This window comes from Bos mutus, chromosome 29 (assembly GCF_027580195.1).
Source record: "Bos mutus isolate GX-2022 chromosome 29, NWIPB_WYAK_1.1, whole genome shotgun sequence".
In the NCBI taxonomy this organism is placed as follows: Eukaryota; Metazoa; Chordata; class Mammalia; order Artiodactyla; family Bovidae; genus Bos; species Bos mutus.
Window position 1 is genome coordinate 16361236 of NC_091645.1, and position 24420 is coordinate 16385655.

Below are 24420 nucleotides of genomic sequence, written 5' to 3' on the forward strand. Positions count from 1 at the left end.
GGCCTAGCCACTCTATCCCCAAAGCCCTAACAAGCCCTAACATGGATGTATACGGGTTTGTGTGATAAAATGGTAGTCCTCGCAACTTGAGGAAGTAGGTATTATTATTGTGATCCCAGCTGACAGATTTGGAAGCTAAAACTTGGGATAGGTGACTAGTTCAGGTCCCATCACAGTCCACGCACAGCTGAGATTTGAACCCAGGTGCCCCGGCTCCTGGGTATGGGGCCATCTCCCTGCACCCCCACCACCTGCTGCTGAGCTGGACTCTGCCTCTCCTTTCTCCCAGCTTCCTAGGATGTTCCTTTCAGCTCAAGGATCTCAGTCAGCCTCAGTTCCTAGCTGTCTTCCTTCCCTTTGCTACATCACTATTTTTCCCAAGTGGAGATGATTCTTTTAAGATTATAAAAACCATACAAGCCCACTGGGGAAAGCACAGAAAGATGTAAAGATGAAAATTGGACGCACCCGCCAGCCTGCCACTCTGAGACACGCGCTCTTGACTTTGGGGGACGTAGCCTTTCTCTACTTGCTCTGAACTGAGGACAAAGTGTCCCAGGCTGGATGTTTGGAACCTCTTACTCTTCTGCCCTATTTCTCAAAGTAGTGGGAAACAGAGATTTTAGCCTCTTAAATCCCTGTTCCTTATCTGGGAAGAGGACAAAAGTCATGTCACATTTAAGGAAGTGAAGTTAATCCACACATGGGAAGCGGACCCATCGGACTGTGCCTGGCACCTGGCTGTGATACTCCCACCTTGAACTTGTGGGTCCAGTGAGAGAAAACCAGCATCCTTTTGTGTCTTTTCATACAGTCATTTTTTCCTAAAGTACATTTCTCACAGGTATGGCCCAACCCCTTCCCCAGTCTCTTAATTAATATGTCTGTTGACAGCCTTTAAAATCATGTGTGACTTTTCCCTGCGTGCTTCATTTGCTCTCTTCATGGACAGAGTCAGAGAATTGTGTGCCTTCCCGAGCAGAGTAGCTTAATTAGATCCCCAGTATTCCCAAAGTGCTTGCTGAATGACGGCACACGATCAAAGGAAGCCAGCAAGTAATCAATGGCTCTCATTCTCTGAAGGGAGTGTGGCAGCCACTCCCTCTGCTTAGAAGTTTGTGTTTCTCACATAGCATCAACGTAGGTGTTTCTCCAAGTTTCTCGAGGGATAGGAAGATAGAGGAGAGGACCAGCAGCAGGGTTGGTCTCCTGATGGCTCTTGGAGATATGAGGGTGGTCCCAGCTTAACTCTCCTGCCTGGTCAGCCAGTGCCCATCTGCCCTCTGTCCTCCCACTTCCACTGCTCAAACCACAGGAACTTTGTTTTCTCTCTTCTTAACGCTTTATCGCTCAACTGATATTTTATAGAGCGCTTAGGAAATAGAAATAAGCAAGAAAAGAAAGTTACCCATATCTACCACCAGACAGTAATCATTATTAACATGTTGGCATATGCTTGTGTTTATGTAACATTTTCTTGTTTATCTAAATCCATACACATATATAACATAATCTTGTAAATTTAATATTCAGTGTTTGTGTGTATAGATGAGTGTACACATATGTGTGTTTATCAGTATTTCAGCAAAACCTTGGGCCTCACATGCCCCTGTGCCTTTGCACAGATTCTTTGCACAACTCTCTGCCAGAGTCACCCTCCTCCTTCCTTCTTGGTCTAGCGAAGTCCTACTTGTCCTTGAAGACCCAGATGAGATGTTGGAGGAAGGCTTCGTCTATGACCGCAGAGTTCTGTGCGTCTAAAAATAGCCTGAAGCTGGGAGAGGTGCCTAGTACAGTGGATAAGACAATCAGAATTCTGGCTCTTAATACCAGCTGGTCAACAGCACAAAACCAACAAGGTCGAGTTTATGAGGGAGCCATGTCAAGTCTGGGAGATAGGGTCACAGGTAACTGAACAACTTGGTGGGGTGAGAAGGATGCAGGCTTTATAGATCAGATGGATGTAGACGCCTACCTTGGCTTCAGCGTTTCCTGGCTGGGAAAATTCCTTAACATCTTTGGACCTTGATGTCCCCACCTGTAAATTGGGATAAGACATCATATCTCTTAGCTTGGGAGCTAATATATGAGCACACCGCACAGTGCCTGGCATTAAAAGACATGCCATAACATTTGTTTCCCTTTTTCTCCCATGTGTATCTGCTGCCCATATCAACCCTGTGAAGAAAAAGCCATTCAAAAATATGTATTAAGGTGCTGCTCACCAGAGGAGTTGAGAGGAAATTGTGGGTTCTCTCTCTTCTTTACTTTGAAACAGTGAGTTTGACCCTGACATTTTGAGGGCACAAGTTGTTCAAAGCACAGGTTTAAAGGTCAGATGCATCCTGTGATCAGACCCTCACCCCAGTGCTCACTAGCTGCAGACCTCGACCTTACAAGTCTTCGTCTCTGCAGGGGAGAAAGTGCTAGTGAATTCCTGTTCTGATGATCTACTGCTGCATAACCAACTACCCCAAGACTTAGTGGTTTAAAGACCATCAGTTGATTGTACTTCACAGCGTGAGTTGAGAGTTCAGGAAGAGCTCGGGTGGGCTGGCCCTCTGCTCCACAGGGGGTAGACGGGAGGCAGTTGTGTCTGGCTGTTGGCTGAGCTGGTCTGAAGGATCCAAGATGGCTTCACTCATGTGCCTGACACCCTGGGGGACACCGCTCAGAAGCTGGACTTAGGTTGGGGGCACCCTCTCCTTCTCGTATAGTCTCAGGGTGTCTCTCCACGTGGCAGCTCAAGGCTCCACTGTGCTGAGACAAGAAGCCATTGATCCTCCTAATATTAGGCTTGGCCTGGAACTGGCATGGTGTCACTTCTGTCATATTCTGTTGGTCAGAGCAGTCACGGGCCAGCCAGCTTCAAGGGAGAGACAATAGACCCCATTTCTCAAAGCAAGAAGAGCTGAGAATTTTCATCCTCCTTGAATCTACCGCACTGCCTCATCAAGATGTTGGAGCAGTTAACAAAAATAATGTCTGCATAGGTCTTAGCACACATGCACGCTCAAGGGCTTATCATGTAGTTATTTGTTGTCCAGTAAATATTCAGCAGTGCCTACTGTGTGCCAGAGAACAGACTGTAGCAGTAGGCGAGAGATCAACACCAGAAACGTGTTTTAACTGCCTTGCCTCAGGATCCCCCAGCACACAACATAGCCTTGCCGCCTGATGGGGGTTTGATAAATACTAACACGCAAGCGAAATGGTGTGAATGAATGATGGAGCAAATGAATGGATATGTACACTCACCTGAGGCCTGAGCAGGGCGCAGGGGAGACGTCCCAGGGGCCCTGGTGCCAGGGGACACCCTGGTGAAGAGCAGGAGTCCCCAGGGAGAGGCAGGGAGGAGAGGCGGGCCGGGGTAGACACAGACTGAGCTCAGCCCAGGGAGCCCCAGAGAGCAGGGCCTGTTTGAGACGGCTGCCCTGAACAGCTTCGCCACTCCCCATGCCAGAGAAACAGCCACAGGCCCCTCCCTAATTGTTGCACTGAGTCTTGGTTGAAGGCGAAAATAAATAGCGGAGCAAATACCCTAACAGCTAGTAGAGTGACCAGGAGGGGTTTCTCTTGGATGCCGCAGGAGAAAAGAGGCTACCAGGACAAAGAAGAGGAAGGACTTGATTAACCTGTTCCTTTCCCTGCCCCGCCCTGCTATGCCACTGGCACCCCCCAGGGTGACCGAGGCCCCCAGGGAGGAAGGAGATGGGGTCTAGCTGTGCTCCCCAGAGCTGGGCTGCGATGTTGCTTTAAGCCCCGCAGGTGCGTCTGTGGTCCATTCTGGTGGGAACCACGTGTTGAGAGTCCCCTAAAACCCAATCCCCTTCTTTCACCATCTGAGGCATCAGATGTGTGATTGAGTTCACAGGGCCTGCCTGATGAATAACCCGACAGGCTCCTGTCGGATAAAGGGGAAGCCAGAGCAGAAGGCAGCCAGAGCTCAGCTCTAGCTCCTCTGATGGCAGGCCTGGTCTGGGAGCCTGGGGTCCACTCCGCGGCCACACTCCACTGGGGGAACAGCCATGCCCACCCCCAGGGATGGGAGGCCATCCCCTGGTCTCCAGCCCAGCCCTGACGCGCTTCCCAGAAGGGTGCACGGTGTCTCCTGGTGCTCCAGGCCAGCTTCTGAGCATTGCTGGGAGCTGACAGAACCCCACGGACTCTGTCATTTGGTGATTCGATCACAGACATGACACAGCCACTCCCACGCGGGAAGCACAAGGTCTAGTGAGGGAGGCAGGGCTGTCTGCATAATGCTCTGACCAGGGAAGCCTCCCAGCAGAGAGGACTGTGGGACCGCCCCCTCCCCTGCGTAGAAGCACCAAATAATAACCATAACAAACACGCAGAGAGTCCATACTGAGTGTGCTAATGAGCTTCCAACCAGGGAAGCTCATTAGAGACTCAGTGCCCAGGGTTTTATTGAGGGCTGGTCACATGGACACCTCACCTCCTGCCTGGCATGTATCCAAAATCCAGACTCCCAGAAGGAAGGCAGGTGTTCAGCATAAACCCTGGTGTTTATGCAAATAGTTGAGGCCCAGTGAGTCAGTCCCTCTTATCAGTTGATGGTGGGAACCCGCCTGAACCCTAAGTTCCCAGACACCAGACAAGCCGACACACCAACCTTATAAGCATGCCTTTAAAAGGATAGCTGTCAGTACTGCTATCTCAGTTCTTCTGCACTCCTCTGCTATCTTAGCTCTTCTACACTTAGCTCTTATTACCCTCCTCACTGGAGAAGTGAAGAATCTAAAGAACAGAAAACTTAAGAAACTTATCTAAGGAGCCACAGCCAGTGAAGGGCAGGGCCACAACCATACCCGGGCCAGCCTACTCGGAGTTTCTGCCCCAACCACTGTCCAGTGCTGCCTTTATGATCATTACAGGTAGTGTCCTGGGGCGTGTACGAGTGGAATTTCAGGGGAGAAAGGAATTCCGAGACGAGAGTTGTGCAAAGGCCGGGAGAGAACTTGGATTTTGGGGGAGAGGGCTAAGAGTTGGCTGAAGTGGGAGCTGCAGGGCATCCCTGTGGAGATGACAGTAAATAGGGATCAGTGACCCTTGAGTTCCATGAACAGGAGGGCGCACTTTACCCTGTGGGTTGGGGCCTGGAGCGGTAGACGTGAGGGTGAGTAGCTGTCAACATCTTTCAAATCGAGAGGGACATCAAGGGAATGGCATGCAAGACCTGGTTCACTTTTCTATGTTCATCCTTCCACTCAAATGCCAGCTCTGTAACTAAATTTAAGTGGTTTTGGCTGAGTCTCTTACACCCAAGCACCCTGTGGGAGGGTCTCAGCTGCAGGGTGTGGGGTGTGAGCCCTGCCTGTCCTGCTTTGTCTCAGGGCCCTGTGGGTAGAAACCTGGTCCAGGACAGTGGCTTGTGGTGAGAAGATGGGCTGTGGAACGGGGCGGTCCCAGAAGAACCACTGGCCTCTGCAGCTCCCCAGCCACTTCCTCTCCCAAAGCCCTGTCTTCTGCATTTGGGAGGCAAGCTCATCCGGCCCTGGGTCAAAGAAATGGAACCCTGCTTCAGGCAGCCCAGTAACTGATCCAGGGCCTCCCCTCAGGCTTTGAAGGGAGCCAATCCCCTCTCCTCTCTATGAGGAGCTCTCAGTACCATCTAGCATTACTCTGCAGTGCCCTCTCCAAGCCTTGACTGCTCTTTCCTGATAGGCAGCTTGATGAGGTCAGAGAGATCTGGGTTTGAGTCCCGTCTCTAGCTTTTCATTGCTGTGTGATCTCAGGCAGTGTCTTAACATCTCTGGGTCTCAGCTTGCATATCTGTAAAATGAGTTAACAACAGCCAGCAATGAGAGGGTCAGATGAATCTGGAGGCCATACCTGAGCTCTCAGCAGCAGTGAGCTGGAGACCCTGCAGGACTGTAACCCAGGGAGGGCTCAGTAGCTCAGGGTCCCCATCAGGAAACCCTCATCACATTTATGTTTCAAAAGAACCAGAAATCCAGATGTTGGGGGCAGAGGTAGACACAAAATGTACTGGGGATTCTTGAACTGGGCGTTGGGTCACCGGAGCTCTCATTCCAGTTCTGCCACTGACTTGCTATGTGGGTGGGAGTAGGACATGTGTCTCTCTGGGCCTTGGTTTTCTCAGAGTCAGATGCGACCTAATAAATTGACGCAGACTCAGTTTTGAAAGTACGAAATAAGGCTTGTTATTTTAAGGCAAAGGCTTCCCAGGTGAAACAGTGGTAAAGAAACTGCCTACCAATACAGATGATGCAAGAGATGTGGGTTCGATCCCTGAGTCAGGAAGAACCCCTGGAGGAGGGCATGGCAACCCACTCCAGTATTCTTGCCCAGAGAATCCCCATGGGTAGAGGAACCTGGCAGGCTACGGTCCACAGGGTCACAAAGAGTCAGACATGACTGAGCACACACACAGCACAGTTCAAGGCAAAGTAGCCTCTGAATGGGCAGCATTTCAGCAAGTGCGCGTGTACCCCCAAGTTCCTGAGCGATCTAGACGATTGACCTCGGAGTTAGTGCGGATCTGGACGCTCTCTCAGGGGATGACACGCACTCTGTCACTCTAGAGACCCTTTTCTGCCGTGTTGCCTTTTCCCGTTTGAATGGATCTGTACTTTCAGGAGGTAGTTGCCCATTCTCTCTCTCTCTTAAAAAGTTTTCTTTAAAATTACAAAATTAAAATGGCTCTTATTCCGGACACTGGAAAATCCCCACTGTTAACGTTTTGATCTTTATCCTTTGTCCCTTTTCCCTGAATATGTTTACTTGCTACTGATGCATCCCCTGGAGAAGGAAACGGCAACCCACTCCAGTATTCATGCCTGGAAAATCCCACGGACCAAGAAGCCTGGTGGGCTACAATCCATGGGGTCGCAAAGAGTAGGACACGACTGAGTGACTTCTGTGTTGTGTGTGTGTGTGTGATGCATCTTAAAGATTAGATTTGACGGTCTAAGAGCACAGTCCTCAGCTAGTGATACAGGCCAGACCCCGTGTGTCCTGGTGAGCGTGCCACATGGCCACTCTCAGGCCCCAGGAAGGCAGCAAGAGCTCAGCTCTGGGGTCCCTGGACAGGGGAGTGAGGGCCTGCCCAGGCTGGGCGGTTCAGACTATGAAAAGACTGCAGATGTCCTCCTGAAATGCAGGGAATAGAGGGAATAATAATAGAACACCCCCTGTGCTACCCTCAGTTAAACACCAACTACATGCTCACCATATGCCAGGCACACTCCCCTTGGTATACCCCATCACCCGCAGTAGTCAGCAAGTATTTGAGTTCTTTCTACCATCTGTCAGGCACCTGCAGGCCAGGGGCTGAGAGAAGCAGACCTTCCTGACCTCAGGGCCTGTGTGCTTCCCACTGGGTCACACGACCTCCCATCAGAAGGCCTCCCTGCCTGGGGGCAGAAATGGGGCGACTCTGAGGGACTTCCGCTCCCCTGTGGGAACTCTGGGCTCTGTGGGATGCCCCAGGGGTGGCTTCCAGAACCGGCTGCCACCCAGATTGCTAGGTATCCCCCACCACGGTGGTACTCAGAGGCTCGGCTGCAAAACAGTGCTGTCTGAGCCCCTACAGTCCCTGGGAAGGCCAGTGGAATGGCGCTCTGAGACAGTACTTACAGCCCCTCCTTTGCGAGTCTGTGGGGCTGGGCAGGAGCAAAGCCACAGGCTGGGCAGGTTATGGGCAGAGAGGGCCTGAACGGGCCTGAGCTCCGATGGCAGACAAACTCAGTCTTCAGTCTGACTCTACCACTTGCTTACTCTATGATAGAACCTTGGGACTTCTCCAGGCCGTGCCATGCATGCCAGCCTACAAAACAAGGATGCAGTGGAGACTTTGCAGGGTTGTTGGGGAAGAAAGATTTACACTGGATAATAGTTGCACAGCTCTAGACAGTGGGAAGTATACAGTGGATCTAGGGTGTGTGCATACTAAGTTCCTCGATCGTGTCTGACTCTTTGCAACCCTGTGGACTGTAGTCCGCCACGCTCCTCTGTCCATGGGGTTCTCCAGGCAAGAATACTGGAGTGGGTTGCCGTGCCCTCCTCCAGGGGATCTTGCCAACCAAGGATCGAACCCACATCTCTTACGTCTCCTGCATTGGCAGGCGGGTTCTTTACCACTATCACCGCCTGAGAAGCCGAGATGTAGGTTAGGTAGCCACTGTTATGACTAGCCTTGGTATTTATTTCTGTAACCTTTGCCTAAACTCTGAAAACACTTCCAACATTCCTCAGTTGTTCCTATAGCAACCTGTGAGTTTAGCATTATTAGCCCCATTTTACAGATACAGTAGTGTAAGATTAGAAAAGGTTAAAGTGTCTACACAAAGTCACACAGCAAGAATGCGGCAGAAAGGGGGCTTGAATTTAGTTTTCCAGTTCTCAAGATCTGGTCAAAGTCAGAAGGATAGTCTCTGGCAGGGCTGGCCCCAAAAGGTGACTTTCTGCAGTCAGTCCTTCCCTGAGGCACAGACAGCAGGGGGTATCCACCACGGGCATGCTCAAAACAATTCAAATGAGGTGGCAGCAACCCTGAAACATCGGGAAACAAGACCCCACACACTTGTGTGTGAGTGGCGTCACTTAGCAGGCACAGTTGAGACCAAAGTAGCGAGTGTGTTGACTTTCATTCTGAGTCCCAGAAGGCCGCAGTGCATGTGGGGGACAAAAGAGCCCCCCATCTCTGTGGAGCTCTGTCCCTGCCAATCAGTCATCACCCAGGTCCCTGCACTGCCAAAGGACCCATTCCCTGCTCTGTACAATGGGGACGACACTGCCTTCCTTGTACCGTGCCTCTCTTAAAGACCTGGGATAAATGGATATCATGCGCCTAGCTCAGCACATAAGCCGTAATCAGTCCGCCAGTCAGAGATGCGATGTGATGCACACAGCTGGCAGACCTACAGGTTTGTATGGAGGGTGCTCCCTCCAGATGCTCTGGGCCAGGCAGACCCTGGGCACCGGGGGCTTGCCCACAGCCCCCTCGCCTGGAAACCACGCCCCGCTGGTCTTACGCACAGCTGCACCAGTCAGCCACTCTCTCTGTTTCTCTACTCTACCCTTCATCGATGCATGACTCATGGCTTCATTCATGTCTCCATGTGTGTGTAGAAACCTAGGCAAGCAGCCATTCCTAGGGACATTGCAGGACAACCTCATTGAGATGGACATTCTCAGCGCCTCCCGCCATGATGGGGCTTACAATGACGGGTACGTGACGTCCCCATGCTCCTCCCCTCTGTGTGTGCTCTCCCTGTGGCTCCTGCTCTTGCATGCTGACCCTGAGACCTTTCCCTGGGACCTCCTGGGGGAAGTGATGAGGCCATGTTGCATGCCCATCCCCAAGCCTGTGTTCAACTTGCAAGAGTTTATTCTTGGAGTACCCTATCCCCCAGCATATTAACAGCAGTCTTGTTAATATGGTGCTCCCAGCATCTCATTGGCTGCCTTGGACATCCGGAAGCCATCTCATGTAGCCGCCTCTATGCAGCACAAGCCCTGTGTTGTATGTATGCTGGCCCTGGTGTTGTATTCTGTGGCCCGAGGCCTCTTGCACCCCACCAGGGTACAAGATCCCTCTCATTCTTACCTTCTTCCCTAAGACTTCGGGGGCATTCAGTACAACCAGTGCACCCCGTTTCCCAGGCCGTGTCCCAGTCTTCCCATGGCTGTGGTTAAAGGCAGGCTGTGGAGGATTTCCCGGCACCTAGTTTGGCCACAGCCATGTGCTTTGACCTTGCCATGCTGCCCTCAATGCTATGGCCAGGCTGCAGGACACAGTTGCCTGTCTGTCCGCTGCTGCAGCTGTTACCAGGGGCCTGGAAGGCAGCAGACTGGCTTCTGAGCAGAGTTCTTTGAAGGCATTTGCTGCCATGCACTGTGTAACAGCCACTACGGGACTCTTGACCTTGGCAGAGTTTAGTAGTGGTTTCTTGGTTCCCACCCCTACCAAAGTGAAAGTGAAACTGAAAGTCACTCAGTCCTGTCCGACTCTTTGCAACCCCGTGGAATATACAGTCCATGGAATTCTCCAGGCCAGAATACTGGAGTGCATAGTGTTTCCCTTCTGCAAAGGATCTTCCCAAACCAAGGATCGAAGACCCAAGTCTCCCGCATTGCAAGCGGATTCTTTACCGGCTGAGCCACAAGGGAAGCCCAAGAATACTGGAGTGGGTAGCCTATCCCTTCTCCAGAGGCTCTTCCCGACCCAGGAATCCAACGGGGGTCTCCTGCAGTGCAGGCAGATTCTGTACCAACTGAGCTATCAGGGAAGCCCAACTCCCTCTAAAAAAAAAAAAAAAAAAGTTGGTATTCCATTCCTCCACCATGGTACAAAAGCAAAGGATGTATTGGAGGAGAGGAAAAACTGGCGGTTTCATAATCCCCGGGGGAGGGGCGGGGGGTGAGGGCAGAATAGGATTTTAGGCGTTTTCCAAGTTACTGCAATAATTTTAGAAGACATCTAGTTCCTTCTCCAAGAAAACAGCATCCCAGCCCCCCGTGGCTTCCCAGGAAAAGGATCTCAGCACCCAGCCTTCTGTCCAGCTGGGGTGGGTTCCCCATGGGCAGGGCTGTCCCACTCGTGTTTTTGTGGAAACGTGTCTCCGTGTGCCCTGTTCCGTGGTCCGGCACATGATTTTCCTTATTCTCTGTCCCTCCGTCTCCTCCGTGGTGGCTCTCTCTCTCTCTCCACCTCTCTAGGCTCTTCTGCATGCTTCTTCCACCGCTGCCTCCACCCTCAGGTCAGTGTGGGCTCCGGGGCGCCGGCTAACCCTGCCGCCCCCGGCTTCTCTCCGTCCACAGGCACTTCCTCTTCAAGCCGGGAGGCACCTCCCCGCTCTTCTGCAGCACGGCGCCGGGCTACCCTCTGACGTCCAGCACGGTGTACTCGCCGCCGCCCCGGCCCCTGCCCCGCACCACCTTCTCCCGCCCGGCCTTCAACCTCAAGAAGCCCTCCAAGTACTGTAACTGGAAGTGTGCGGCCCTGAGTGCCATTGCTATCTCGGCCACGCTGGTCATCCTGCTGGCATACTTTGTGGGTAAGTACCGCCCCCCCGCCCTGGGGTCCCTGGGGGCCCCTTTGGCCCAGAGGGCAGTGACCGAGACACCTGTAGGCAGTCAGAGCTTGCGGGGTGATCCGTGTGGGCCAGGCACCCTGGGCCGGCCGGTAACGACACCCCCTGCACCCCGAGACTGTTAAGGGGGGCTCTGGGACCGTCCCCTCCTCCTGCATGTACACCAGGAAGGTGGTGTGCATGCACATCCTGGATGTGCATCCTGTCGGCCCCCTCGTGTGATGGAAGCCTGGCATCGGGCACCAGCACTCAGGACTGGCTTTTGAGGTGGTCGTCTATGACATGACTGTCACGGGTGATAGTCGCTAGAAATGAAGTGGCAAGCTGGGAGGCTCGACAGCAGGCTGGCCTCTCCTGTGGGTGCCACACCGCTGCAGCGAGGAGCAGGGAGTAGGCCGCGGGCCCTGGGGCTGGAAGGAAGCTGCCACAGAGTGGGCTGTGGTGACCTCAAGCCAGGAAAGCGGGTCTGAAGGTGAGGGTCTGGCCGGGCCTTCCGGGGGAGCCGAGGTCCAGGGGGAGACCGTGGTTGGGAAGAGCCCCCATGAGCGGTTGGCACTGGTTGAGGGGGCACACAGGCCGGGGGGCGGCACAGACCAGCCTGCCTAGCTGACCCCAGGGCTCCTCCCGTGTAACACACTCCTCTAGGCCCACCGCCGTGCCTGCAACACCCCCACTGCGCGCTCTTCTGATGTGTTTGCAGCACAGTCGGGTGTCCTGCTTCCGACCCCTGCCTTTGGTCTCTGGTCTGCTCCCAGGAAGGATGTTACTCTGGAGAGAGGCGTAGAGTCCGCTGCCTCTCTGTAAATCAGCCTGTTAGTAACGGCATCCACCAGGGTTGGCTTAACCCTCTGTCCTTCCCAACCTTCAGATTCTATCATTCTAAGATGTACAGTAGGTGAGGCCAGCTTGAGAAGGCCTGGAATCCACGCTCAGGCATTCTGAGATCCTTCTGTTAGCAAAGGAAACCTGGCTGTGTAAACCCAGTAAATAGAAATGAAACTCACTGGCAGAAGCCAGAGGAAGGCAGAGCGCTGCCCACTGTGGAAAAGGACTCTGACAAGCAAAGTCACCATGGACGGGAGAGGACTGTCCGGAGAGGTAGTAAGCACTGTCTCAAGGAGTGATGAATAGTGCGCGGCTCCCGCTGGTTTGGGAGGAAGAGACTCAAGCCTGAATGGGGGTCTGGGTGATGTAAGCTGTAAAGTCACTTTGCTCTCAAGATCTTTAAGTAAAAACAAGTAATCAGGAAGATGATAACCCTCTGAACAAAGACTCCTTAAGCATCTGGAGCTGCAGTAAGCCTTTTCTGGCATGTCGGGTCTCTTCTCCGCTTGTGAAGATTGGGTTGGAGAATCTCGTGGCATCGAGATCAGGTTGGCATATGTGTTTATCTGCTCTTCTGTCTGATTGATTAGCTGTGGCCGCCTTGAAAAGCGGTGCTGAGAAGCCTCCCCAGGCTTCCTTCAGACTCCGTGGAAGAGTCTGTGACTGATGGCTGATGTCTGCTGTGATCACAGGAGCGGAGAATATTGATGACAAACCAAGTATTTGCCACCCCTGCTCTGGGTCTTTGGGTAAAAAGGAACAGCCAGACTGGGAGCAGTCAGCTCCCAGCCAGGTTCTGCAAGAGCGTCAGGATTGATATAGTCTGGGTCACCGGGGAGGCTTGTGGGGTTCCAAGCGTGGCCATCTGGCACAGCAGTTTGTCCGTGGCGTCACCAGTACTGTAACCCCACCGACCACCAGCACAGCCCTTGCTTTTTACTGACATTATTATATTTCATAGATGAGTTGATTTTTTTTTTTTTGGCTAATCCCAAACTCCTAATTTACCCGCCTCCCCACCTTTCTCCTTTGAGAACCATAAATTTGTTTTTTTTTTTTTAATTAGTTTATTTTTATTTGAAGGATAATTGCTTTACAATATTGTGTCGGTTTCCATCGTACATCAACATGCATCTGCCATAAGTATATACATGTCCCCTCCATCTTGAACATCCCTCCCACCCCATCCCACCCCTGTAGGTTGTCACGGAGCCTCAGTTTGAGTTCCTTGAGTCATACAGCAAGTCCCCACTGGTTGTCTGTTTTACATATGGCAGCGTACACGTTTCCATGCTACTCTTTCCATCCGTCCCACCCTCTTGTCCCCGCCGTGCCCACACATCTGTTCTCTATGTCCACATCTCCAGTACCGCCCTGCAAACAGGTTATAGATGAGAAGGCTTTTGAACAAGCAGTGCAACTGTTCATCGAGAGACAGCAACTTGTTTTGTGTTAAAGTCGAAAGGTTTATACTATACACAGTGTAACTTAGTTCAGAAAGAAAGTCTAAGTCTCTATATATTAAATAACCTTTCTTTCTGCTGTCCATCCCGTGGGCTTCTTCCTCTTCCATTTAGTAAGACTATATCATCAATTGTCTAAAAGTAGGGGGTACTGTGGGAGCTCGTGGGTTTCCTGTCTAGGAAGGTTGCAAATAGTGCTTAATGACGACTAAGCAAGACAGAGGTTTATTCACTGAATAGGGCTCATCACTGGAGGACCTTTCATTTCCCTTCCCGCACTGATAATGTCAAACTCCAAAAATAGTCACAACCTAGAACCTGAGAGTTACGTTCTATTTGGTGGGAATTTTTAGGACGTCACGCCTGGGAGACAGACTCTGAATAACCCTGACATAATTGCTCCGAGGAGGTAGGCGACAGGGTGGGAGTCAGGTTATACAGAAGTCTGCAGCGAGGAACAGGTAGTCTGAATATCAAAGGATTGTTGTTAATTAAGGAAAACCAGGTATCTCAAGAAATTTGGCACTTTTCTGTGTATGAGGGGGATGAAAGAGGCTGGGCTCACTGAAATCATTCCTCTCGTGTGTCTCGGCTATCTGAGGTAGGCATCCAATTCTTGATTTTTCACGTCCTTAGTTCCTTGTTCACCGTAGGGAGTAGCAGCAGCTGCTGGATCACAAGCATTGTTCTCCCTTTTGGGTGCCCTCAGGGCTCAGAAATTCACACTCGGGGGCCTGAAGTTGCTGATGGCTGCAACATCCTTGTTTACTGATATGGCAGGAAATACTCCATTTCAGAGTAGTCTTAGAATCTACAATCTTGTGAATATTCTTTTTCATTCAGCAAACCAAGCAGGTGCCTTCTTTGAGTCAGGCTCTGTGCTGTGCGAGGGCCGACAGCATGTCCCCTACTCTTGAAGTGCTGCTGGCTTAGAAGTGGCGATTGATCCAGCGTGACCCCGTACTATATTACCTGTGACATGGGGAGCAGCAGCGGGAATACCAGCCCCCTCCAGAAGGGATCCGAGGAGGCTTCCTGGCAAAGGTGCTGTTTTAGCTGAGTCTTCAGGTCACAGCCAGAAGTAGACAGGAAGGAAAGAAATTTCACACCAAGGGATGTTTCCAAGTCTTGAAAGAAGGCCATCTGGTGGCAAAGACATTTTCTGGTTGAAGACTTTGAGGGGCATGGGGGCCACGATTGGAGCTAATGCAGGAGAGAGTGGTCAGATTCTGAAGATTACTGTGGAGGCCAAGTTCAAGACCTTACTGGATGGGCAACAGGGAACCCCTGAAGGGCTTGAAGCAGGGGCAGGGCACGTTTGTCTTAGAAAGTTCAGGGTGGAGGGAGAAAGAATGGGCCCTACTGCCTAAAGAAGTCAGGAGAAGATGAGGGCTTCAACTCAGAGGGTGACAGTGTTGGGGTGGAGGGGGGTGGTTGAGGTCGATTTGGGAGAATTTGGGTCTCAAGTCAGGAGAGGTCAGTCCACTGAGAAGGTGTTCCTGCCGAGAATAAATACATCCTTCTGCCAAAGCCTGAGGTATATAGACAACTTAAAACAGGAGTTTAGGATCCATATCCAAGGGCCAGATCAGAGAGGCAAACCTGGGGGCTTCCCTCTGTTAACCTGGAGACTCAGTAAGGAGACTTGGGGGCAGAGCTCACAGCAGCCTGAGAGTCTGGATTCCATTCCCAGCTCAGCCACCGAGCAGCTATTTCTCCTTGGGCAAGTTACTTCTCCCCCTGAGTCCTGATTTCTCCCTCATAGTCCACTACTTCGGAAGGATGCTTCTGAGTTTGGAGGAAGAGTTTAGCTAAGGCCGTGAGTGCATCACAGGTGCCAGCTGTGTCCCACGAGTCCTCAAGGGCTGGGTTGGCAGCCTTGTCCTTGCTCTCCAGCTGCTTGGCTCTCCAAGGGCCAAGGGTGAGCTCTTGTTGGCTTGGCCATCATCTCAGGCCGTGATGACTAATTTGTAAGGATCTATCAATTATTCAAAATCAAATTAATTGTCTCTGCCGCGCACAAATATCCTTCACAAAGACTTTTGCCAGCAGACCAGCTGATCTCATCAACAGGCAAGAAGCGCAGATCTTTAATTAGATTTTTGATGAAAAATTGTGTTTAATTTCAAGTATAATCAATTATTAATTACTGTAATGAGCGAGTCTGACTGGGTTTACTAATTAACTCATTTAAAAATTATGAATAACCTTTTCATTTGTAATTATTTTTTACATCCTATCAAGTTCCAGGAAAGAATTGCATCACCTCACCAGCAGAGAGGGAGTTGAAAACAGAGGGCAGGAAAGAGTTGTTCTTTCTCCAGGGTCTGCTCAGGGCTACCACGTCTGGATGGAACTCAAGATCCACTTGACTTTCAGTTTCTTAGTTGGAAAGTTTATTGAGAATGAAGCAACTGGTGACCTTTCATTTGTAAACACATTGGCCGCTGTTTCATAGGAAGATGGAGAAGCTGGAGTCGGCACTGATTACCCTTATAAAGGCTGCAGGACCCAGGGCCTCGTCCTCGGGCTGTCTTCTCATCCCCTGGGATGTTTCTGTCTGCTCTGCCCTGGGCTAGGAACCTAGGGAGGACCCTCACTGAGCCTGGGGGATCTCTTAAGGACCACACAAAGATGTGTGATTTTTCCCTCCAGAAGGATGCCCTTTTCAGAGAGGCCACCACTGGGGTGGGTGCCTTGCGTTAGTCACCCACTCTCTCTATGAAGGTTTTCAGGTTGGTTCAGTCTCCATTTGAATACCCTGCCTTTTCTTTCCCAAAGAAAAGAAATCTGTTCACAGAACAAAATGGGGAAAGAAGGGTGTGAGGGGAAGGTTCGTTATAAGTCGGACCTTGGAACTTGTGCCGTCGTGGCAATAATGCTTTATTTGATAGCATTTAATCATTTTAAAAACATTTTCGCCCCAAGAAGCAGGGTGATTTAGAGAAGTAGAAATAACAGGGGTCACTTTTTGTGATTAATGATCAGGGCAGTTCGCTTCCATCATACCCTGTACACTCGGCCCTGACTCTTCTAAGCACTTTGCTTGTGTTTTCTCATTGAAATCTCCCAGCAGCCTGTGGGTTATTATCCCCATATTACAAATAAGGACATGGAAACCCTGTGAACTTAAGTAACTCATCCACTGTTACACAGTCAATGGCTAGACTGTGCACTCAGCCTCTTGAGCTGATGCTTTTAGTCTGGTTTTTCCCCTCTCTTTTGAGCTCACAGTCTTAATCTTTATGCTGTAACTTTCCCATCTCAGCAGTGTGGTGTTAGTCACTCAGTCGTGTCCAACTCTTTGCAGCATCATGGACAGAGTTCAACAGGTTCCTCTGTCCGTGGGATTCTCCAAGCAAGAATACTGGAGTGGGTTGCCATTCCCTTCTCCAGGGGATCTTCCGATCCAGAGATCAAACCCAGGTCTCCTGTACTGCAGGTGGATTCTTTACCATCAGAGCCACCAGAGAAGCCCATCTTAGTGTCTAATATTCTAAATTTTTGCTATGTACCTAGCATTGGTCCAAGCCATTACTAAAGAGTTACCATCTCTCTGAACACTCACGACAGTTCTGTGTCTTCTGGAAGAGGAAACTAAAGCTCAGAGAAGTTAATGCTTTGCCAGGGTCGCACAACTGGTAAATGACATAGGGTTTCAAAAGCCATATTCTCAGCCACTACACTGTAGCTCAGATGATGGAGGATCAGAAAACCCCATTCAGGCCCTGACTCCATACCTTGCTGGCTGTGTAAACTTGAACAAGTGGCTTAACCTCTCTGAACTTAAGTTTCCACTTGCCCTATGGCTGATGTGGCTGGAATGATTAGGCCCTTTTTACAGGAGAGGAGACCGAGGGTAGCATTGTGGTTGAGAGCCTGAGTTCGAAAATAAGGCTGTGCTGTGCTGTGCTTAGTCACTCAGCTGTGTCCGACTCTTTGCGACCCCATGGACTATAGCCTGCCGAGCTCCTCTGTCCATGGGGATTCTCCAGGCAAGAATACTGGAGTGGGTTGCCATGCCCTCCTCCATGAAATAAGGCTAACTGCTTTTAAGTCCCAGTTCAGCTGCCTAATGTACTTTGAGACCTCAGGCAAGTTAATTTAACCTCTATTAGCCTCAGTTTTGGAGAAGGCAATGGTACCCCACTCCAGTACTCTTGCCTGGAAAATCCCATGGATGGAGGAGCCTGGTAGGCTGCAGTCCATGAGGTCACTAAGAATCAGACACGACTGAGCAACTTCACTTTCACTTTTCACTTTCCTACATTGGAGAAGGAGATGGCCACCCACTCCAGTGTTCTTGCCTGGAGAATCCCAGGGACAGGGGAGCCTGGTGCGTTGCCGTCTCTGGTGTCGCACTGAGTTGGACATGACTGAAGCGACTTAGCAGCAGCAGCCTCAGTTTACCCATCTATAAAATGGGGATAATCATAGTGGCCACTTCACAGGGTTTTGTGATGTTCCGGTAAGATAATTTGAGTAAAGCAGCTATCTCACTGCCTGGCACAGAGTGGGCTCTCAAGAAATGTTAGATACTGTTATGATTATTAATAGGATCATTAGTACTGCTAGGATCCCATGGAAAAGAGTAAGTCTTGAGAGAGAACTTGGGCCAGCATCATCTCATGGCAGCGCCTGAAGGCTCCCCAGCATGTGTTAGTCACAAGGGCAGCTGACAGAACAACCAAGGGGACCTGTCAGAAAGCATTTGTAGGGATGTCTCTCTGTTCCAGGGAAGCAGCCGCAAGAATCATTACCCCAAAGCACCTTGCGTCATTTCTTTAACTAGGACAAAAGTTGATTTTTGCTTCCCTGCCAGTCACCTCTATCCAGATAAAACCAACAGCTCCCCTTGAGTTCTGAATCTCTGCATAAAAAGCAGACACTGAGGACTGCAAAAGACCGTGGAGTCATATCTTGAGGACTCTTCAAGCACCTGTCTAGCCAGATCAGCCTTTAAATCAGGAGATTTTTTTAAAGGCTTGTTAATAATACAAAAACCAGGAAGAGCGTTACATTTAAATGGAGACCCAGAGATTACCCTGGGATGCTGGTTTATTCTGTTTTCAGGTCCAGGTCCCTCTAGAGGGTGGGGCCTCATTTGGGTGATTTCTCTAAAGAGAGCAGGTGTTCTGATCTGACTTCCCAGCTGGCTTTAGCGGTAAAGAACCTGCCTGCCAATGCAAGAGATGTGGATCCAATCCCTGGGTCGGAAAAGTTCCCTGGAGGAGGGAATGGCAACCCATTCCAGTATTCTTGCCTGGGAAATCCCAGGTACAGAGGAGCCTGGCAAGCTACAGTCCATGGGATCTCAAAGAGTTACATACAACTGAGTAACTAAACAACAGCATTCTGATTGGAAGAGAATATGGGGTTCAGTGGAAATAGCTCTGCCACTCTCCAACTGTGTGACTCTTCTGAACTTTGCTTTCCTCATCTACCACTGGGAAGAATAGTAGTACTTCCCTGTGGAGGCTGTTAAGCAGGTTAAATGAGGCATGTGACAAAGGAGGAGTCTCTTGCTAGTGGCCTCGGGAGACAGCTGCTACCTGTCCTTGAACCTCAGTTACCTCAGCTGAGGATGGGGTGGGAGTAACCGATCCTCTTAGGTCCTTTCCAGTCTGCAAATTGGTGCTCATAGGAAATTGAGCCAAAGCTCTGAGGGTGCAGTCCCAAGTGTGGGCTGCAGCAGCCTCGGTAACTGCAGAACATGCCGACATGCTCCAAAACCATGAGAGACTCTGTTCAAATTAGGTTGCATTTTTCACCTCCACCAGCAGCTGGCTGAATTGGAAAAAAAAAAATCAGAATCCTGTTCAAAGTGGTGATAGTTTAATTTATAAGTGAGAATGTTGTAGAGCTTAATTGCCGCTTTTCAAAAGGCAGCTTCTGGAGAGCATCGCTGGTTGGGATATTGCAGTTCGCGGTCTGCAAGAGCTTGAGTCATCCAGCTCTTAGAGTCATCTGGGCAGTATTGATAGAGGTGGACTTGGGCACTCAGTGTGACTTGCACAGACTTGGGCAGCCTCCCTCATGCAGGCATGGACCAGGCACACCTACGCACGTGACTTCCATGGCAGCAGTCCAAGTAGGAGGAGTCAGATTTCCCTTCCTGTTTGGTAGTGTGGTCTCCCATCCTAATGTCTTATTCTCTGCTGCAGTTGTTCAGTCAGTCAGTCGTGTCCAACTCTTTGTGACACCATGGACTGCAGCACTCCAGGCTTCCCTGTCCTTCACTGTCTCCCGGAGTTTGCTCAAACTCATGTCCATTGAGTTGACGATGCCATATAACCGTCTCATCCTATGTTGTCCCCTTCTCCTACCCTCAATCTTTCCCCAAATCAGGGTCTTTTCCAATGAGTTGGCTCTTAGCATCAAGTGGACAAAGTGTTGGAGCTTCAGCTTCAGCATCAGTCCTTCCAATGAATCTTCAGGGTTAATTTCCTTTAGGACTGACTGGTTTGAGCTCCTTGGTGTCCATGGGACTCTCAAGAGTCTTCTCCAATACCACAGTTTGAAAGCATCAGTTCATCAGTGCTAAGCTTTCTTTATCGTCCAACTCTCACGTCTATACATGACTATTGGAAAAACCATAGATTTGACTATAAGGACCTTTGTTGGCAAAGTGATGTCTCTGCTTTTTAATATACTATCTAGGCTGTCTCGGCTACAGACTCTGTCCCAACACAGTGCTTGGCACAGAGTAGCTGTGCTCAGTGAGATGTGATTGAGAACCAAAGACTTGCAAGATGGTAAAATCTGCTGAGATGTTTCCAGGCAGAATAGTGTGGGCACAAGCATGGTGGCAGAAATGTGCATTTTATGTCCCAGGCCTTGAGTACAGGTGAAATGGATGTGAAATGAATAGAGGAAGCATTAGAGATCAAAGCCAGGGTGATTGTAGCCCCTGCTGCCCCACAATTATGCCCACTTGGTTCTGCTCCTGCAATATCAGGATCTCAGATGCCATTGGCTTCCTAAGAAAAGGTCTGCTGCACTCTGGGCCTGGGTGTTATTAGTAAGCAATAAGGCTCATTTTCTCCCCTTTCTCTTCGACTTCACATCAGGCCTTTTGGATAGAAGCCATAGATTTAGCTTTATAGCCCAAAGAATGGGAAACAGAGATGATTGAACTTGATCTTTTAGGAGGAGGAAAAAGTGATAAAGATACAGGATCCTGTATTAAAGGCTTTCTTTCCAAGATTGATACCTTCATGCTGCTCTGTGGGAATTACTAATAGCGAGATATATATAGATTGTTCTTTTTATGACAGACCCCAGACATATATCCTTCAACCCCCAAAAGGAGGACTTGAGGAGGCCAGCATGGCTCCCTGCAGTTATGTGCAAGGCTGGCTCATGGGGAAGAGGGCAGGCTTGCTCCGTGGGACTAACGAGGGTAGAACAGGGACTAAGGGTGAGAATGGTGGGAAGGCTGACTCTGACTTGAAGAGAAAAGACTCCTCTCAGAGACAACGGCCTGTGAGGGTGGGTTGCCTGTGTCTGCAGCCGGAGGGAAGACTCAAGTGTCGCAGCTCCGCAGATCAGTGGCTCCCATCCGCATCGTCCTTCTGCCGTGACTTCCGACGCCACCCACACCAGGACTGATCTCCTTCAGATGAGTTTCTGCACCTATTAAATCAGAATAAACAGCCAGGACTAGCTGAAGTAAGTCATTCAACGTGCTTCAGCTCAGCCTGAAAGAAAATTGGCCATTTTACAGAGCTCCCTCCTTCCTCGTCCCCGCTTATCCTCCCATTGGCAGGACCCCACCAGGAGCCAGAGCTTAAGGGAACCCACTCGTCCGGACCATGTGGCTTGGTCCCCCAGGGCACAGCGCAGTGGGGAGAAGGAGAGGGTGGGTCTGGAGGGTGAACGGCTGGCACCAGCCTCCCCACTCTTCAGAGTTCTTGCCCTGGCACCGTTCAGGGCTCTAAACTAGGACTGAGACCCACATGCCACACAGGTGTGGCTCACTTACCTGTACACCCGCTCAGCCACCAGTCCCCGACTGCCTGTTTTTAAAATCAGATTTATTGAGATACAATTTACATATAGAAAATTAATGCTTTTTAGGCATCCCATGCTGTGAATTCTGGCAGCGTTGTTGACCATCACTACAGCAACACACAGAATATTTCCGTTGCCCCAAAGATCCCATTTGTCAAGCCAGTCCTCTCTCTCCATCCTCAGACTCCGGCAGCCACGCATCTAATCCCCATCTCCATAGTTTTAGGTACCTTCTTTGAGACGTGTAGCAAAGAAGTGATGTATTTACTGGGTTCAAAGATGAGGTGTTACCTACCAAAACCTTCAGACTGTAAGACTTCTAAGTGTTGTTGAGAAAATGTTAAGATATAATTTTAGAATTCAAGATATGAAGGCAAAGAGCTGGAACGTTTTAGGTTTCTCTGTGTGTCATTCTTGACCTCCTTAGAGGACTGCAGCCGAGACCACCGTGTCGTCAGCATGAATTCACAAGCGTAGGCCCTCCTCCCTTTTTCATGGAACATCTTTTTAGGAACATATTTCTAAGTGTTACAAAAATCTCGTTCTAGTCAGGTTTGATACCTCTGTCATATTTGTGCCGTTATTATATCATTGCTTTCCTCTATTTCCAACTGTTTGCTGTTATAAACAGCACTTCAATGACCGGAAAGAAAGAAAATCTGCTTTTTTTCCTTCTTTCACTGACTTTGGGGAGGGGGTGTTTCCCTGAGCAGGATTTCTGGGTCACAAAGTATAGACAGTTCAAAGCCCTCGCGACTCAACTGCTAAGGGCTCCTCAGAAGGATAGGACTGAATCCCTGGGTCTCCAGCTAAGTGCCCAGTTTCCCTGCCCGTCTGGGGCCTTGTGTCTGCTCTTAGGTCAGCTGGTCCAACAAGTGCCGGTCAGGGAGGTTACAAGTGGCCCTGAGACCCAGAGAGGTAAAGGAGCTTCATTTGTGGAGGGAACCACCCGCCTTCTCCCAGTCAGTCTCTTCCGAAAGCTTAGCTCACGTGTCCCTTTCTCAGTGAAGCTCCTCTGATGACCTCACACTAGACCAGGAACCCAGTCGTCCGCACTCACAGTGCCAGGAGCCTCACCGTCATTGCAGCTGGGCCTGGGTCTTAGCCCAGCTCAGCTCTGTCTCCACTGAGACTGTAAGACTTACACTGTAGACAAGCTCTGTGGGGGCGGGAGTGGTTTCTGTCTTGTCCAGCGCTGTGGCCACAGCTTCTTGTACCAGCGTGTGGCAGGATGTAGCCTGTGTTCAGCAAAAGTGTGTTGAAGGAGAGAGAGGAGGCGAGGATGTTGGAACCAGAACCCAATGGATATCGCAAGGCGTGGAGTGGAGGGAGAGAAAATGGTAAGCATAGAAGCTTAGGCTCTTACAGGGAACAGAGACCAAAAGTCTAGAGGCAGGGAGATCGTAGGAGAGTAAAAAGCAGTTCCTGGAAACGAAGGGAAGGGAGGCAGCCAGGGGTGGCATGAGGCACAGACCTGGCGGTGAGCCTTGGCCTGTTCCTTCCAGCTGCGAGACTGAAGTAAGAAGCTCGCTGTCTCTGAGCCTCGGTTTCCCCCTCCAGTGAAAGCAGGTAATAGGCTATTGCAAGGAGGCTGTGACAACAGGGCACCTGCTTCTTTCTAACAAGAGCCACTAATGAATGAAGTCCATCTTCCCCTCCTGCCAGCAAACAAGGTATGTTGAATGTGAGGGCCAACCAGTCCTCAGTTTGGAAATGTCTCAAAAAAGGACCTGAGTTTATTAGGATATTCATGTTTTGTAGCAACAACAGCTACAGAGACTGACAGAGACAGCACACTCTTCCCAGGACTTGGAGGGGGGGGGTGGGGCTTGCCCCATGAGCAGTTCCAAGGCCCCTGAAGAGGCAGCATATCTCACGGTTGGTCAGGGACCAAGCTGTGTGTCCAGAATCCTCCTTCCCCAGCTGCACCCTGGGCGTGTGGAAGAAGAATTGATTTTTCCAGATTTTTAGCATCCTTGGGAAGAACCTGTCCCCAAGTCCTTGTTTCTATTCTGAACTAATTACTGTGAAATAACATAATTTAATTGCACTTAGATGCAGAGAGAAAGTGAGAATGGGCTCCCTGATGGCTGTTTTTCCACTATTGCAAGCACCTAGTTACAAAGAAGAGGTGGTACACTCAAGGCTGACTTAGAGCCATAGGCTGGGGACAGAGATGAGGGAAATCCAGCTAAGCAGCGCTTCATTGCCGGTGGGGGGCAGGGGAGGAGCAGGAAATGGGAGAGGAGGTGAGTTGGCCGTAAAAAGCGCAGTGTGTCCTTCCTTCTATCAGTAAAATAATGAAACCACAGCTAAACGGCTTCATCCTTCTAAAGACAGCAATGTAGTCTAAGAGCAAAAACCACAGACTTTACCTTCTAGTCCTGCTCACACAGGTTTCTCCATCCTTCCGTGTCTTGGTTTTCTCACGGATAGTTTTGTCCATAAATATCCAAGAGGTGTCTTGAGCATTAAGAGACAGAGTATCTATAAAGGGTCCAGCCGGCTGGGTGGTCCCTGATAAGTGCTGAAGATATGTGGGTCTCACTCTTCCAGGCAGCCAGATCACCCAGAGATTTGAGCCCCTTTCAGATTCAGCAGCCAAGGGCCATCTGCACACACAGGGACTTCAGGTAATCTGGGATGCAGTAGAGGGAGCTTCCGAAGATTGAGGTTCAAGACAGCGATGAGCATTCACTGAGCCTATCCGCAGGGCTCTGTCCTGGGCTACGGGGACCGACAAAGCCAGATAAGCTAGCATCACTGCCTTGAGTCTTCCGTGGCTTCATGGAAAGCCAGATGTGTAAGGACCCGAAGGCAATCGTAGACAGATGATAAAAGCATGTTACTGGGGTTTGAACCTTATCCTTGTGGGAGTCCAAAGGAGAGAGCAATTCATTGTAGTCAGGAAGATCAGATAAAATTTCCCCAAGGCATTGAGCCTTGTAAATCAAGGAAGACACTGAAAGAGAAGCTAGGAATGGCTTTCTGGAAGATGGAACAGTCCAAACAAAGGCAAGGGACGCTAGATAGAAATGTTG

At 50.3% G+C, this 24420-nt stretch overlaps 1 protein-coding gene across 4 annotated transcripts in view; it reads left to right on the forward strand.

Moving 5' to 3' along the window:
- The window catches only part of TENM4 (teneurin transmembrane protein 4), an 855551-nt gene that overhangs the window by 593329 nt on the left and 237802 nt on the right, over positions 1-24420 (forward strand). For all 4 annotated transcript variants that reach the window (XM_070365001.1, XM_070365000.1, XM_070365002.1 and 1 more), the window contains 2 exons: positions 9115-9213; positions 10807-11042. In XM_070365001.1, the coding sequence (XP_070221102.1) occupies positions 9115-9213; positions 10807-11042 (335 nt within the window). The remainder of the gene's footprint in view (positions 1-9114; positions 9214-10806; positions 11043-24420) is intronic.